Genomic DNA, 18,370 nt, shown 5'->3' with positions numbered 1-18,370 from the left:
TTAAGAAGTTCATATTCCTTTTGTTTCTGTACCTCTGAGGTCTCTATCTTCATGTTCATTCACCTTCAGGAGAGAGACCTTATTGCTTACTCTCTCATCTGTATAGTGTTCTTTGTTTGTGACCCTAAAAATATTCTTTTACATGCACTAGGCTTAGAATTTCTGTCTTTGTAATCTGGAGTTTCAGTCTTGTATTGAGAAACCAATGAACTGTATCTTTCTTATCTTCAAATGAAAAAAACCATTTTCTTCAAAGATTATGTAGATAAGTAGATGGTATTTTTAAAGTACATATTTTCATGGCTGAAGAACTTTTATAAGATAAAAATTCTGGAAGCCATCTGGGCATTAGTATGAGAGTTTTTCACAGGAGAATTACTAATTTGTTGTCTTTCTACAATTTAGGCAGTCACTGAGGAGAATATTGCCTCTTTGCAGAAGAGAGAGGTAGAGCCAGAGAATGAAAAAGGAATCTTGCTCGTTAGTTCTGTAGAATTAGAGAAACTGACAGCTGTACATGGTATGTATAAATGAAAACCAAAATTTTCTCTCTTCTTATCCCATGTGTCCCTACTCTTATCTCTAGATATGCATAACATGTAGATTTTCCAATTCTGCAAAAATTAAGATCTTAAATAGCAGAGCTAGTAGTTTTTATAGGTAAGATTAATACTTTCAGCATAGTGTTTACATAACATTTTGCAATAATAACTACAAATGTTGCATAGTTTCTATATAATTTACATTCATCTGGGAATGCCCTGATATCTTGTAGGAAATTTGATTTGAATGGAATCTTAATGTGTTAAGTTTTTACACAGGCAAAATAAGAAAGGACAAATGCAGGGGCTGTAGGGGAAAAAAAGAACCCTTCTCGGTTGTTGGTGGGAGTGTAGATTGGTACAATCAGTGTGGAGAGTCCTCAAAAAACTAGGATTAGTGGTCCCATTCGATACAGCTATTCCCCTTGTGCCTTGTATTTTCCCAGAAGAATTAAGAACATCATACCACAGCAATATATGTGCACTCATATTTATAGTACCACAATGTTTATGTTGTTTGACCTGTTTTGCATGCCTGTATCTTGTAATCTGAGCAACGGTTTTGACGATAGCAATGTGCAATATAGTGACTATTGTTAATTTCCTATCAGTTTGTTTTGAAATCCTGCATCATTTCTATTGTTTTGTTTTCTTTTAAACTCTTTAAAAGAAAAAAAATAGAAAGGACAGTCTCAGCAATCAACTGAGTAAAGTTACAAGTCAGTCAAATAAATTTTAATAGTACAATCTATTTTGGTTTTTGCTTGTGTAATACACTACTTACAGACTTACCCCTTTCCTTTAGTCTGGCTACTCAATTTAGGATTCAATGAGGGGATTATCGTTTTTAGGAATTCAGCCCCAATCCTGAGTTATATGTATTTTTATGCTTTTGTAATTTCCTTGTATATGTTTAATGTTGTATTAGAATGCTCTATTTATTGGCTTCTTTGATATATTATAAGTTCTTCACAGATAAAGTACAAGCCATTTAAGGGCAGGGGATTTTATCTTTCTGTTAAATCTTTGCTTTACCTAGAACTAATGCAGTATCTGGAAAACGGTGGCTGCTGAATAAAGCCTTGACAGAGTGAATTAGATGTGTTACTTTATTCTACTGGGCAGTGTGAAAATTAAGATGGTTCTTTTTCCACTGACCACCATCTGCTTCACAAAGACCTCATGGGTTTAGTAGCATATAATTAGTACTTTAGTTTTTTAATGTATCCTGGATTGACTACTCTGGAGCTTTGTCTTTAGGAGTGAAAACGAATTCCAAGTGACGTTTGTAAAGCTTTTATTAAACTCTACAGCCAGTATTTCTAATTTTCTCATTTACAGTTTTCCACTTTGTTTAGAACTGGGGATTATGCACCTTTATTAAACTGTACCTATCATTGTTAATGAATAAAGGTCACATATTTCTGCTCATGGTTTAATTCACTAAAAACATTTTTGTTGAGTCTTTTTATGATGCTTATTTTGCAGTTTTACGGTATATTTAGTTCATAAGATTTCTGCATAGTTTAGAATATTATATGATTTTCTCTTTTTTCTTGAAGGGATAACTGGCCTTTAGGTTTTCTATATTGGATTTTGTGTCCCATCTCTTAGGTTATATTTATATTATGATCTATTTAGTTCACTTTTGCACTGTCATTTCTACCACTGTGTTCTTTCCTCAAGTAGTTTTGTGAAGTACATGAGCATACTATGTATACTGTGTTGAATTCATTTGCTCCATGAATAGTCTTTCCTTTATTCATACAGCTATGAACATACGGGGTGTGGGGAGACAGGACATGAAAACTGTGTGTAAAGTTATTAAAAAAGAACACACGGTAGAGTATGAATGTGTTCATTAAGAGGAAGAGAGTCTCAGAGAGGTGAGGATAGGACCTTCTGGAGACCTGAATAATGAAAAGGGACAACCTTGCAAAGGGGCTAAGTGCAGAGCATTTGAAACAGAAGGAACAATGCAAATAAATGTCTTGAGGTATGAGTAAATGATGTGTTTGCAGAGCAGAAGGAAGAGCAGTATATAGATGGAGTTCTAGAGAGTGGTGAGAGAGATGAGGTTGGAGAATTAGTGGAGTCAAAGCATGAAGGCCCCTGGAGGTCCTGTTCCAATATTCGGGTGTTGTGTAAAAAAAGTAACCTTTTAAAATGGTGTGTTCAGCTTATAAAAGGGCATACACTTCTTAGTGATACTAATAAGAGAATTTAAAAAATTTTTCCATGGCATTTGCACCCTTTTAGATCCATACTTTGCTAACACCTGGAGTCCAGTCCTCCGTCTCTGCGAACTTTTTATGTAACCTCTTCATCTGTTGGCATCCATCTGTTCCTTACTGGTTATTGAGGAAATTGGACAGCTCTCTTTTAGTGCTGAAACGTAATGTTTCTATATGAATGTATGTGAAAGAACATTGAGTATTTGCAAATACTATATTTATGTATAATGTTTATTATGAACACATTTGGAAATGGATACATTATTGCCTTAAGAATTTCAGATTGTGCCATAGGAATAATTAGTTCATCTCATATACCCCGGCATTCTTCTTTCCAGCTTTATGCTGTTTAGAATATATCACTCAGGCTCCTTAACCTTATCTCATTCTAGTTCATTTGATCGTTTATCTTCTCATAGTTTCTTACCATTTTTTTTCTGTTAGTAAGATAGCCTTTTATCTCCCAAAACCATTTTGCATATTTGTTTCCTCTTGATTATTTCATGTATCTGAGGTAGTCTCACTCTAATCATGTCCTTGTTTTTCAAACAGTCTATTTATATTTTCTAAAGATTTCTTTTTATATCTGACTTTCAGAAAAGCTGTCTTCTCAGATTACTTTCTTAGAGGATCAGAGTAGAACTCAGGAGGCAGAGAATGAAGTCCATGAGGTAAGTGATATATTCTTGATATAATCAGAACAGGAGCTAGATTAAGAAGAGGTAGTTTAAAATCTAAACATTTCTGCAGTTCTCTAGTGTTAACAGAGAATTACATTACTCATGAAATGAGATCTGTTTAAGAGACTCATAATAGTTATTCGTATTTACTTGTGTTCCTGAGTATTGGAATTCATTGTCTACTCAAGTAGAGTAATCATTGGCTTGTCTGTCACAAAAGTTTCTCAGTGGAGATAAGATAAATTCTCGTGGGTTCCTATAACCCCAATTGGCACTGTTTTACTTAAGATTATATAAAATGGATGTTTTTGGAGAAAAAAATTTTTTTTGTACTGGGAATCAAACTCGGACTTGCCAGGCAGGTGCTTATGCAGCTGAGCTAAATCCCTGGCTGGAAAATGGTGCTTCTGATAACATGAAAATGATAAGAAATAGGTGTTTACTTAATATCACATTGAATTCAGTTTGCCATGGGCTCCATTATGTTTAATTAGCTATATACTTCTAATCAATAAATCAGTGAGAGAATAATATCAGGAATCATGCCTTCAGGAATAATGCAGCTTCTTAACAGAAGTATTTGCTTATTTGTTGTGGTAGTCAAAGTTCTCAAGGCAGACAAAACCAATAGAATGTGTATATAGAGTCAGATCTTTTTGAGGACTTGCCCTGTGTGGTTGCAGAGGCTCACATGTTCAAGTCTGCCAAGGAGACCAGCAAGGTAGCTGACTAGCAGAGTTTTCAGTCAAAAGCAGTTCGTCTGCTAGTAGAATCTACTTTTCAGAGAAAATTTTTCTTTTCACTGTTAAGGCCTCTAACTGAAGACCCACCATGTTAAAGAAAGTAATTTGCTTTACTTAAAGTAAGTGAGTTAATACCAACTAAAAACTACACTTTCAGAAACAGCTACAATAATGTTTAATCAAATATCTGGATACTTTGGTCTAGCCATGGTGTCACAGAATCCCATCACAGTGCCTTTGCATGGGACCACTGATACCCTATTCCCAAAATTTTCTAAAAAAGACTAAATTTTGAAAGTTGTGGTGTTATATAATTGCTGACAAATTATGAGTCCAAAGTATAGGTGAATCCTGTTAAATCAAAGGAATGCTTAATGTCTTAAGATGCCTAGCGATAGTGTATAGTGAAAACAACATAGCTTTAAAAGAAAGAACAAACAAGAAAAGAGGTAATTTGGTAAGAAAAAGATTAATAAAATCATTAGAAAAAAAACATAGAGCGACGGAAAAGAAAAGGGGACAAAAGTGTAAAAATCACCCACAGGGAAACTGCAAAGAAAAGATGACCACGGTTATCTCTTGGGGATAAGGGGGAGTAGTAAAGGTTTGTAGAAGCAGTAAGCTCAACAGAAAGAAGAAAACTAGTATTAAAGAGTATTTAAAGTGGCCAGAGAGAGCCAGGTTCTCTAGTCCTATGCGCTCTCAGACCAGCATGGCACTGAAGCTCAAGCCAAAAGTGAACTGAATTCTGTAGTTATCATAAGGTGCAGAAAAGGCCCACGGAGACAATGATAAATGACATGAAATCTAAGTAGAAATGAAGAAATGAAGATGCTTAGAGTAAAAGAGGTCAGAAAGAAGTTAGCTGCCTTGAAGTCTGCCGCAGAGATTGAAGTATTAATCCTTTCACTCTGTCAGGTCTTTAATATCTGGAGGTATGGATAATTAGGAATTAGGAATGTTCCTGTGTTAAATACGGGGTGGAGTTTTGTTCTCTAGAAATTTTGTTTGTTGTGTTTTGAGACAGGGTCTTGCTGTGTAGTCAAGGCCTGCCTTGAACTCACTATGTATCCAGGCTAGCATCAAATTCACAACAATCCTCTGCCTCAGCCTTCTGAGTGCTGAGGATACAAATGTATGCCACTACGCCCAGCTTTGTTTTCTAGAAATTTGAATATGGGATAGGTAATGTAGAGAAGAAAGAGTTTTAAATGGTTAAAATATTATAATGAAAAATGAAGACAGAACTGTTCTTAATGAACAATTCTAAAACAATCAACATTTTTCTTGGTGACTGAATGGATACCAAGATGACAACTAATATTGACTATATATTTACTGTCTTCCAAACTCTACTGGTTAATGGTACCATTAGGTGCAAACTCAGTCAGTTGGGCTGCAGAGCGTGTACTCATGGTACTGCATTATTTGACAGAACCATGTTTGTTAGATTCATTGTTATTTGTTTTTCCTGTTGAGCTGGAATATTTTTCCTGGAGAAACCATAGTGTTATTGATAGAGCTGAAAATTTTATTATGTACCTGGTCCCTGAGCCCATCTAATAAAATGCTAGTTAACTTTATCTGTTTCACTGATTTTATTCCTCAAGAAAATAATTATATAATTTATATGAACTCAGCGTCCTAGCATAATAATCTTTGTAATAATTTGGTTCATATTTTGCCAAACAGTTTCATGATTTCATGCCCAAACACTTAACAGAATTCCTTTTTACTTGGTCATGGCAGTTTGCTAACCTCCTTGTCTGTTAGTGTCTATTTTATCTAATATTTGCAACTTTCTTATTTCAGTGAACATTTTAGGAAAAGGAATCCCCCACACATCTGTAATCCTAGCACTCAGGAGGCTGAGACAAGAGGATTGCCATGAGAATCTGTCTCAAAAAACCAAAACAAAACAAAAGCAAGAAGAAAGAAAGAAAGAAATCCCTAACTTTTTCCTGAGTATGAAAATACCATAAATTTATGCTTTTCTTTTTATTTTTAAGTAGTACCTAGGAAAAATAATTAAGTTTAAAGAAAAAAGTTGCCCATTTAAGGAATATCTTGAAAATGAAATCCAGATTTCCTTAGGTCTTTCAAGTAGGGCTTGAACTGTAGCACAGTTGACAAAGTTCCTCTAGGGGCCTCATTTGGGAGTTAGAAACTGATTTTTAGAATTTTTAGCAGTTTAATGATACAAAGGAGGATTAGACCCAAAAAGTCAGGTTTTAAATAATAGTTTTAATGTTAGTTAACCTTTTTAAAATTATAAAATATTTGATCGATACTTTTTTTCTTTCTTAATCTTTTTGTTAATAGGTCGGTGCAGTTGATATTACCATGCTCAGCAAGAGCAGCTCTGCTCCTGAGGAAATTGTGCAAGACGTCCCAGAGAACACATTTTCTCAGAAACATAAAGAATTATCAGTTTTATTGATGGAAATGAAAGAAGCTCAAGAAGAAATTGCTTTTCTTAAGTCACAGCTTCAGGGCAAAAAGCCTGGGGGGAGTCAGGAGGTCCTTGACCAGAAAGAAATGAAACAGACAGAAAATGAGGAAATATCACCAGTTAGCATGCCAATATTGCTTGAAGATACAGTGCAAGATTTTCCCTTAATGCCGAGTCAAGAGAGCAGTGGTTTGGTAGTTGAAAATGAGACTCAGGAGCACACTAAAAATCAAAATAGGTCATTTGAGGAAATGGCCTTAAAGGGCACTGAAATGGAATCAAAATCAATAGGGCAGGATGATGTCGATAAATCCTCTGCTGCTGTTATTAGTCAGAGTCACCAAGATGAGTTAGAAAGGCTAAAAATTCAGATTTCGGAGCTTGAGACAAGCTTTCATAAAGCTGAAGAAACGTATGAGAAAAATTTAGATGAGAAAGCTCAGGAAATCAGCAGCCTAGCCGAGCTGATTGAGAAGTATAAGAAGAATGCTGAAGATACCAGCAATGCATTTGCTGCTTTGACTGAAGAAAGAGACCAGCTTCTTTCTCAGGTGAAGGAGCTCAGTGCCTTAACAGAACTCAGGGCTCAGGTGACACAACTGGAAAGCAACCTTGCCGAGACAGAAAGGCAGAGGAGACTGGACTATGAAAGCCAGATGACCCAGCACAATCTGCTCACTGAACAGATTCACAGCCTCAATGTAGAAGCCAAATCTAAAGATGTAAAAATTGAAGCTCTACAGAAGGAACTGGATGGCGTGCAGCTTCAGTTTTCGGAGCAGAGTTCTCTGATCAAAAGCCTTCAAGGCCAGCTGCAGAAGAAGGAGAATGAAGTGCTCGAGGGGGCAGAACATGTGAGGAGCATCTCAGAGAAGATGGAAGAACTTTCACAGACCCTTTCACAGAGGGAACTTGAAAAAGCAAAAATGGAACAGCTCTTACTAGAGAAAAAGAGAGATGTAGAAACCCTCCAACAGGCTGTCAAGGAGAAAGACCAGCAAGTGACAGAAATCAGCTTCAGTATGACAGAGAAAATGGTTCAGCTTAACGAAGAGAAGTTTTCTCTTGGGGTTGAAATTAAGACTCTTAAAGAACAGTTAAATTTATTATCCAGAGCTGAAGAAGCTAAAAAAGAGCAAGTGGAAGAAGACAAGGAAGCTATTTCATGCCTTAAACATAATTATGATGAGTCGAGCCCAGCAGGGCTAATGAGTAAAGATGAACTTCAGCATGAATTAGACCGTCTGAAGAAAGAAAGTGAGCAGAGAAAGAGAAAGCTCCAGGCAGCTCTTATTAACAGAAAGGAACTTCTACAAAGAGTCAGTACCTTAGAAGAGGAATTGGCCAGAGTGAGAAATGAATCTAAGAAAGAAATCCCATTCAGTGAGAGAGACAAGAGGGAAATGGAAGATGATAAAGAGAACAAAGGAGACTCAGAAAAATGTGTGACTGCTAAGTGTCAAGAAATAGAAACTTCCTTGAAACAGACAATATCTGAAAAAGAAGTGGAACTAGAGAAGATAAGGAAGGACTTAGAAGAAAAGATGGCAGCAGAAGAGCAGTTACAGGCAGTGGTCCAACAGATGAATCAGAACTTGAAAGATAAGACAAATCAGATAGATTTGCTACAAGCAGAAATCAATGAAAACCAAGCAGTTATCCAGAGGTTAACCACAAGTACCAAGGATGCAGGTGATGGTGACTCGGCAGTGTCACTCAAAGAACCACCAGTAAGCAGTTCCCCTGGGGCAGGCAGTGGTGAACACTGGAAAGGAGAACTGGAGGAAAGGATACTGGGCCTTGAAAAAGAAAAGGAACAGCTCCAAAAGAAGCTTCAAGAAACACTAAATTCCCGTAAGGCGATTCTTAAGAAGGCTCAGGAAAAAGAAAGACATCTTAGGGAAGAGCTAAAACAACAGAAAGATGACTATAATCACTTGCAAGAACAGTTTGATGGGCAAAGCAAAGCAAATGAGAACATTGGAGATCAGCTTAGGCAACTACAGGTTCAAATACGAGAGACCTTATACAGAAAAGTCTCAGGCACTGACCACCTGGAAACTGGCTCTCCCACCCAAGGAGTAGGGGAACCTTTACCCCAAGCCACAGAACTGTATCCTGCTCACTCTGTCTTAAACTCTGACTTGTACTCAGACTGGCCATCTCAAACTGGAGATGCAAATACCCCACAAGGCAATATTTTTGTTATTGCTGAGATTATGGCCCAGTTGAAAGAAATAGAAGCTGTGAAAAAGAAGTTGGAATTGAAAGTTAGTTCAACAGCAAGTGAGCTTACTAAAAAGTCAGAAGAAGTATTTCAGCTACAACAGCAGATAAACGAACAGGATTTAGAAATCCAGCGTCTGAAGGCAGCATCCCATGAAACTGAAGCCCATGCGGAAAGCTTGAAACAGAAGCTGGAAAGCAGTCGACTAGAAATTGTTGGCCTAGAACACCTCAGAGCGTTACAGCCTGAACTGGATGAACTGCAGAAACTCCTAAATCGAAAAGAAGACGAAGTGAGCTACCTTTCTGCACAACTTGGTGAGAAAGAAGAAAACCTTACTAAAGTACGGACAGAGATAATAGAACAAGAGAATTTAATTAAGGCTCTGCATACACAGCTGGAAATGCAAGCCAAAGAGCATGACGAGAGGATAAAGCAGTTACAGGTAGAACTTTGTGAAATGAACCAAAAACCAAAAGAGTCTGCAGAAGAAAGCAGAGCGAAGCAGCAGGTACAGAGGAAACTGCAAGCTGCTCTTATTTCTCGAAAAGAAGCCCTCAAAGAAAACAAAAGTCTCCAAGAGGAGCTGTCCTCAGCCAGAGGTACCATTGAACACCTCACCAAGTCGCTGGAAAATATGGAAAACCAAGTTTCTGTTCAAAACAAAGAAAAAGATAGCTTCCTAGGAAGATTAGCACTTCTTCAAGAAGAAAGAGACAAACTCATTGCAGAAATGGACAGGTCTTTACTGGAAAATCAAAGTCTCAGTAGCTCTTGTGAAAGTCTGAAACTGGCTCTAGAGAGTCTTACTGAAGATAAGGAAAACTTAGTGAAAGAAATTGAATCTTTGAGATGTTCTCAGATTGCAGAAAGTTCCCAGTGGCAAGAGAAACACAAGGAATTGCAAAAAGAGTATGAAATTCTCCTGCAGTCCTACGAGAATGTTAGTAACGAAGCAGAAAGAATTCAGCATGTGGTAGAAACTGTGAGGCAAGAGAAGCAAGAACTGTATGGCAAGCTAAAAAGTTCAGAGGCAAATAAGAAAGAGACGGAAAAGCAGTTGCAGGAAGCTGAACAGGAAATGGAAGAAATGAAAGAAAAGATGAGAAAGTTTGCTAAATCTAAGCAACAGAAAATCCTAGAGCTGGAAGAAGAGAATGAGCAGCTCAGAGCAGAGGCACACTCTGCAGGAGGAACAGCCAATGAGCGCATGGAAGAACTTCTTTCTTCCAATTCCAATATGAAGGAGGAACTGGAAAGAATCAAGACAGAGCACCAAACCCTTTCTAAAGAGTTTGAGGCTTTAATGGCTGAGAAAGACATTCTAAATGAAGAAGTTCAAAATTTGAAGCATCAGCTGGAAGAGACTGTCCCTAAGCAGGCCAGTCTAGAGGCCTCAGAAAAACCTGATAACCAGAAGGATGGCCTTGAAAAGGCAACACAGTCTGCACCAGGGGAGACTGACGAGCAAGAGTATCCAAGTGTGAGCACAAAGCCTGAAGATGTAGGAGCTGTTGTATCCGAGACTAGTGCTAAGCCTGACGTGAGTGAGAATTTCAGCTCACCTGATGAAATCAATAACTATCTGCAGCAGCTTGATCAGCTGAAAGAGAAAGTAGCTGAATTAGAAGAGGAGAAACAGAAAGACAAAGAATTGAGCCGGGTTTTGGAAAATGAGAAAAATGTTTTACTGAGTCAAATGTCAGCAAAGGACAGCGAACTAAAAGTGCTTCAGGAAGAAGTAAGCAAAATAAACCTGTTAAATCAGCAAATCCAAGAAGAACTCTCTAGAGTTACCAAACTAAAGGAAACAGCAGAAGAGGAGAAAGATGATTTAGAAGAAAGGCTTATGAATCAGTTAGCAGAACTGAATGGAAGCATTGGGAATTATTACCAGGATGTTACAGATGCCCAAATAAAAAATGAGCAACTGGAATCTGAAATGCAGAATCTTAAAAAGTGTGTGAGTGAACTGGAAGAAGAAAAGCAGCAGTTGGTCAAGGAAAAAACTAAGGTGGAATCGGAAATACGGAAGGAATATATGGCGAAAATACAAGGTGCTCAGAAAGTACCTGGCAGTAAGAGCCACACGAAGGAACTTCAGGAGCTGTTGAAAGAAAAACAACAGGAGGTAAAGCAGCTGCAGAAGGATTGCATCAGGTATCAGGAAAAGATCAGTGCTCTAGAGAGAACTGTTAAAGCTCTAGAATTTGTCCAGACCGAATCTCAAAAGGATTTGGAAATAACCAAAGAAAATCTGACTCAAGCTGTTGAAGACCGCAAAAAGGCACAAGTCGAGTTAGCTAGCTTCAAAGTCCTGCTGGACGATACTCAGAGTGAAGCAGCAAGGGTGCTGGCAGACAATCTCAAGCTGAAAAAGGAGCTCCAGTCCAACAGAGAGTCAGTTAAGAGCCAGATGAAGCAAAAGGATGAAGATCTTGAACGGAGACTGGAGCAAGCAGAAGAGAAACACCTGAAAGAGAAGAAGAACATGCAAGAGAAACTGGAGGCTTTGCACAGCGAGAAAGTCCACTTAGAAGAGATGATTGAAGAGATTCAGGTCACCCTGATCAAGAAAGACAATGAAGTGAAGCACCTCCAGGAAAACTTGGACAGCACCGTGGCTCAGCTTGCAGCCTTCATGAAGAGCATGTCTTCCCTGCAGGATGATCGGGACAGGGTGATAGATGAAGCGAAGAAGTGGGAGAGGAAGTTCAGTGATGCCATTCAGACCAAAGAAGAAGAGATTCGGCTCAAAGAGGAGAATTGCAGTGTTTTAAAGGATCAGCTTAGACAGACATCCATCCACATGGAGGAACTGAAGATCAGCATTTCCAGGTAAATCAATAGCTTTTTCTCCTCTAAAGATAACAAGACAAAAAATCTAAAACTTTTCTATTTCTTTAGGATTATGAGACTAATTTTGGTTTAAATTTCCTTAGAAGATACATCCTCTCATATTTTAGACATTTTTGTTGCCATCTTCCTCCTCCTGCCCTCCTCCTCTAGTTTCTTCTTCTTGCCTTCTTCCTCTCCCTCATATCTTTCTGCTATATCTTGTATTAACATGTAAACATTTACATCTTACCTCCCTATTTCTCTGGATTTCTTAACTATCAAACTACCTTTGTCAGGGTTTTTACTACACTTTACTCCCAAGTCATTGCCTTAGTGTCCAAATGGTTTTGTCTTTCTAAAAAAAAAAAAAAGCTTCATTGTTTTTGTTAGTGCATATTTGTTATACATACTGATCATATTCATCCTAGGGGATTTGTACCTATACATAACACATCTCAATTCATTTTTTCCTGGTTCTCCTTCCTCCCTTCAACCTTTTTACTGTGTTCATTTGCAAAAGCTTTGTTTCTATTTTTCCCTTTTATTTTCTTTCCTTCTCCTTCCTCCCTTCCCATTTGAATATATTCATCCTACTTCCCTTTGGGTTTCTCACACAAGATAAACAGTGTGATGTTTAAACTTGTGTGTCTGATTTACTTCACGTAAGACTGTGATCTTGAGGTGTCTCCATTTTCCTACAAATTAATCAAATTTATCCTTTATGACAGTAGTACTCAATTGTAGATAAATGCCACATTGTCTTTATCCATTGATCTTTTGATACGTATATGAGCTGTCTTCAAAATTTAGCTATTGTAAATTGTGCTGTTGTAACCATGCTTATGTATATATCACTGTGGTATGATGCTTTTAACTCTTTTGAGAAGAAACCTATAAGGAAAATAGCTGGATCTAGTTTTTTAAGGAATATGCATTCTTATTTCCACAGTGGTTTTTACCAGTTTGAACTCCCCAATGGCAATGGAAAAGGGTTCCTTTTTCCTCACAGTCTTGCTAGCATTTGTTATTGGTTGATTTCTTGACGATAGCCATTTTTCCTGGAGTGAGATGGAATCTCAGAGTTGTTTTAATTTGCATTTCTGTAACAACTAGTGATGTTGAACAGTTTTTCATGTTTATTTGCTATTCATGTTTCATATGAGAAATGTCTATTTTCAGATTCCCATTTTTTTTTATAGAGACACTTTCTCCCTTTTATAAAGAAGATCTGTGAGACCTCTACAGCTAACATCACACTTTATAATGCAAGACTAAATGCTTTCCCCACAAGCATGGGAACAGGCCAAAGATGTCCCACTTTTTTTTGTTTGTTTGTTTCTTTGTCTTTATGAGACAGGGTCTCATTATGCAGTTCAGGCTGGCCTTGGGCTCACTTTGGTTTTTTGTTTTTTGGTTTTTTTTTCCGATTTCCATTTTTGGACTGGGTCTTTGAATTTATTTTTAGTTCTTTATATATTCTAGATAGTAATCCTTTGAGAAATAGCTGTTTTTTTGGCTTTGTATGAGTTGCTCTTTGCTCTTTTGGTGCTTTCCTTTGCTGTGCAAAAGCTTTTTAATTTGATGTGACTCCAGTTGTTGATTCTTTCTAATATTTCCTGTGCAATTGAAATTGTGTTCACAAGGTCTTTACAAACACCTGTGTCTTCTAAAATTTTGCCTGTTCTGTTTTCCAGCAGATTTAGTGTTTTTGTTTTAATAGTTAAATCTTTGATCCATTTAGATTTTAGTTTAGTGTATAGTGAAAGATAATGGATCTAGGTTTAATCTTCAGCATATGGAAAGCCAGTTTTCTAGCATCATTTATTAAAGAGGCTTCCTTCAAAGGAAGATATTTGGCTCCTTTGTCAAAAATAAGGCAGAAGAATATGTTTGGAATTGTTTCTGCATCATGTTCTGTTCCATTGATTCCCAGGTCTGGTTCCTTTTTTGCTGATTCCTTGCTGCTTTTTGGTTGTTTTTTTTTTAAATCATGGTAGCCTCATAGTGTAAGTTCACATCAAGGATTGTGATACCCCTGCCTTGCCTTTGTTACCCAAAATTGCTTTTGCTAATCTATGCCTCTACTGGTACAAAATGAATTATAGGATTGTTTTCTCCATTTCTGTGAGATGTGCTGTTGGTCTTTTGATTAGTATTGCATTAAATCTAAGAGTTTTGGAAGTGTGGTGATTTTTTACTATCTTACTTTTGCCTATTTAAGAACAAGGGATATTGTTCCATTTTTAAAAATATCTTCTTCAAGCTTGTTTTTCAGAGTACAGTGTTTTCAATGTTTATATCTTTCACTTCTTTGTTACCTAAGTAGTTTTGTTTTTCCCCATAGTCCACATCAATTTGTACTACATGTACCTATGAAAATTATTTTCTTTGAACTCTATGAAATAATTTAAGATTGAAAACTACCAATATCCCCACTTTTGTATTCCTCTACTTTTATTAGTCTTTTTTTTTTCTTTTTTCATTCTTTCTCATATCTGGACATTTGAAATTAAAGAAGCTAGATGTTTTCAAGTTGGGGAAAGGGGGTTCCAGTGTCCAAAACAGTGAAATTAAAAGAAACATTTTATTATTTAAATCTGTAACTCCTTAGGCATGATATGTCTTTAAAATGTTGTATAATCAAGTGTACAGAAAGAGTTGCTATCTCTTCATTAAAATGACTAACTCTTTCAATTGTGAACATAAATTCATTTATAGATTTTTTGAATATAGATGGTAGTATTTGTTTCTAGGATATAATGTAATTTTTCTTTGTAAACTATAGTTAATGATTCTCTCTCTGTCTTTATAGGCTGGAACATGATAAGCAGACTTGGGAGTCCAAGGCCCAGACAGAGATCCAACATCAACAGAAAGTTTGTGATTCTCTACAGGGAGAAAACAAAGAACTTTTGTCTCAACTAGAAGAAACTCGACATCTGTACCATAATTCTCGGAATGAATTAGCTAAGTTGGAATCAGAACTTAAGATTCTCAGAGACCAATCGTCCGATTTAAATAACTCTTTAGAAAAATGTAAACAACAAAAAGAAAATTTGGAAGGGATAATAAAGCAGCAGGAAGCTGATATCCAAAATTGTAAGTTCAGTTATGAACAACTGGAGACTGATCTTCAGGCCTCCAGAGAACAGACTAGTAGGTTACATGAAGAAATAAATATGAAAGAGGAGAAGATTGTAAACCTGCTCTCTAGTAAGGAAGAGGCAATCCAAGTAGCTATAACTGAACTGCATCAGCAACATAATAAAGAACTTAAAGAACTAGAAAACTTACTGTCCCAAGAGGAGAATATTGTCTTAGAAAAAGAAAATAAGAAAGCTGTTCACAAAACCAGTCAGCTTATGGAAAGCCTGAGAAACATCAAAAAGGAGAACATGCAGCAGAAGGCTCAGTTGGATTCCTTTGTTAAATCCATGTCTTCTCTCCAGAATGACCGCGACCGCATAGTAAGTGACTATCAGCACCTGGAAGATCGACATCTTTCCGTAATACTGGAAAAAGACCAACTCATCCAAGACGCTGCTGCTGAGAATAACAGGCTCAAGGAAGAAATTCGAGGTTTGAGAAGTTGTATGGATGATCTCAATTCTGAGAATGCTAAACTGGATGCAGAACTGATCCAGTATAGGGAAGACCTAAATAAAGTGATATCAATAAAAGACAGTCAGCAAAAGCAACTCCTTGAAGCTCAGCTACAACAAAATAAGGAGCTGAAAAATGAATGTGCTAAATTAGAAGGAAACCTGAAGGAGTCTGAGCAAGCAAAGGAGGATCTGAAGAGGTCCATTGCTGCCCTCCAAGAGGAGAAACAGAGTTTATCTAAAGAAATTGAGAGCTTGAAAGTATCCATAACCCAACTAAAGGGCCAGGTGACAACCTTACAAGAAGAAGGTAGTTTAGGTATGTATCATGCTCAGTTAAAAGTAAAGGAAGAAGAAGTGCAGAGGCTAAGTGCAACACTTTTCTCCTCTCAGAAGAGAATTGCAGAACTAGAAAAAGAATTGGTTTGTGTTCAGAAGGAAGCCGCTAGAAAGGTAGGTGAAATTGAAGATAAGCTCAAGAAGGAATTAAAGCATCTTCATCATGATGCAGGGATAATGCGAAATGAAACCGAAACAGCGGAAGAGAGGGTGGCAGAGCTAGCAAGAGATCTGGTGGAGATGGAACAGAAATTACTTGCGGTCACCAAAGAAAATAAAGATCTTACAGCACAAATTCAGTCTTTTGGAAGGTCTATGAGTTCCTTGCAAGATAGTAGGGATCATGCCAATGAGGAGCTTGATGAACTAAAAAGGAAATACAGTGCCAGTCTGAAGGAGTTGGCCCAGCTGAGAGAACAAAAGGGCCCTGTACACAGAGACAACGGTGTTCTTGCACAAGCCACTTTTACAGTGAACAGCTCCGAGGAGCCCAGCTTGTCCCGGTTTGAGAAACTTAACCAGCAGCTTATCACCAAAGATGAGCAACTGCTTCACTTGTCTTCACAATTAGAAGACTCTTACAACCAAGTGCAGTCCTTTTCCAAGGCTATGGCCAGTCTACAGAATGAGCGAGATCACCTGTGGAATGAGCTGGAGAAATTCCGGAAGTCAGAAGAGGGAAAGCAGAGAAGTGCGACCCAGCCAGCCTCCAGCCCAGCTGAAGTCCAGAGTCTGAAGAAAGCAATGTCTTCACTCCAGAACGACAGGGACCGACTAGTGAGTGTCTATGCCTTCCTTCAGACCTGAGGGCTTTGACTATCTTTCTTTATACTGATTTTTATATCTGTAGGAAAGGATAAGTCTTTTTACACATATTATCTGGAAACCCAGAGCTATTGTTATACATTCCACATATTCTCTTTGATGTTAGAGTAATGCAGAAACGTTTTACTATTAGCGTTTTTTAAAAAATAAAAAGTTTCCTTTGCTCAAAATTCTCCATTGACTTTAAAGAGGCTAAGAGATGGAGATCTGTTTTATATAGTTTTATATAAACATGCAAAAATATGTAAATCATTCCAGAATTTGTCATTGTTTAATTGAAAGAAACTATAGGGAAACTTTAATGTCTTCTTACAGCAATAGTTCAGCAGCTGGGGTAGACATTTGGGGTTAAAAAACGCTTAACTCATCTCAAAAATGTAACTGAACCTTAATTTGTCTAAAAAATGTTAAGTGTGAAAAGAGTTAAGTTTAGTGACTAATAAAGGATTATTTATAAGCAAAACCCATTCCTTTTAATATTCAGCTCTTTTCATTGTTAGAAAAAGCTAAGGAGGATCTCTAATACTTAAATCCTGCTGCTTTGTTTGGATCTAGGAATTTAAGTCTAGGCTGTTACTCCCTGAAAACTTCCAGGTTGATTCAAGGCAAGTCATTGGCTTCCCGTTGATGATGTTACTGTCTTGAATTTCATGACAGTCTCTCTACTCCGTTAAAGTTGTGTCCTTCTTAGGGAGATAGGCCAATAGGAAATACATTGAGCCTTAAGGCCAATGGGAAACCTTTACAATGTGAGCCATGCCCAGAATAAAAATTCAGGTCTTTAAGATTAGCCATTGTGAAAAGATCCTTTTTCCTAACTAGAGAATCTTACACAATTTTTTCCTTTTCCTTGTAGGTAATTTTTTATTCTTACTACACTTTGTATTTACAAATAGTCTTTCTTTTTCATAATCTGAATAAAACCCCATTTTTCAAGAAAGCCTTTGACATCAGCACAATGTTTTGGTTTGTTGTTTATATTTTGAAAGTTGAATTCAGCTAGCTTTGTCCTATGAGCTTGGCCTTTTGTCAGACCTTTCCAGAATGCAGATCCAAAAGGTTCTTTTCACCAGAATAGTATAGACCTCAGCTATATTTTATCATATGGTGTTAGCGATTGATTGTCTTCTAAGTTGAATCCCTTTTCTTAAAGCTGTTAGAATAGTTTCTGAATTATTGGACTTGTTTTGTTCTCTGAATTGCTTTAGTACTGTTGTCTGTTGGAAATACTGGGCACTAACCTTTTTGTTTTTGAACCCCAGTTCCACGTTTTGTCTGTGGAGTGTTGATAAACCAAGCCAGTTTAAAAAAATTATTTTTGTGTTCTTAGAACTCAGTAATATTCTTCTGTTCTTTAAGATTCCTAAATATTTATGATTTTATTTCATTTAATTATCAAGATCTGACATTTCTTTATTCAAGAAATGCTTCAGATATCTTTCCATCTTCAACATTGTAAGATAAACTCTTACTGCCTCATCCTTAAACTGCTGTAACACTGTAATATTGTCTCTACTTTGTCACCTCTCCGCAGTTGATAAATGTTTTAATCTTTCTAAGACTCAATTTACTTAACTTTGCCCTCCTCAAAAATCCTTAAAAGTTGCGCTGTTTGGAGAGTAGGCTTAGATTTAAATCCCTTCGTCTTGCATTTAAGCTTTATGGTTTGTCCTCATTTGTCTTTCCACCTTTTCCTACTATCACACTCATTCCAGCAGAACTGACCTGCTTCATGCGTACTAATCTTACCTGGTTCTTCCTTCTTACTCATGATGTTCCCCTAATTGCTTTCCTTTTGGGGGTTAATAGTTTCTACTAATTAAAGTCATCACAGAGCTCAAATTCTCTGGTTACATTTCCTGAGTGCTTGATTGCCTCTGTACCTCCC

The 18,370-nt window shown here is 37.1% G+C and overlaps 1 protein-coding gene across 8 annotated transcripts in view; it reads left to right on the top strand.

Annotated features, from left to right (window-relative positions):
- The window catches only part of Golgb1 (golgin B1), an 81,815-nt gene that overhangs the window by 40,884 nt on the left and 22,561 nt on the right, over positions 1–18,370 (top strand). For all 8 annotated transcript variants that reach the window (XM_063225065.1, XM_063225064.1, XM_063225063.1 and 5 more), the window contains 4 exons: positions 406–520; positions 3,374–3,447; positions 6,522–11,716; positions 14,529–16,434. In XM_063225065.1, the coding sequence (XP_063081135.1) occupies positions 406–520; positions 3,374–3,447; positions 6,522–11,716; positions 14,529–16,434 (7,290 nt within the window). The remainder of the gene's footprint in view (positions 1–405; positions 521–3,373; positions 3,448–6,521; positions 11,717–14,528; positions 16,435–18,370) is intronic.

Source organism: Cavia porcellus, unplaced genomic scaffold (assembly GCF_034190915.1).
Source record: "Cavia porcellus strain 051 isolate PalLab524CR breed Dunkin Hartley unplaced genomic scaffold, mCavPor4.1 scaffold_15, whole genome shotgun sequence".
Taxonomy (NCBI): Eukaryota; Metazoa; Chordata; class Mammalia; order Rodentia; family Caviidae; genus Cavia; species Cavia porcellus.
This window is presented reverse-complemented; position numbering and strand designations above follow the sequence as displayed.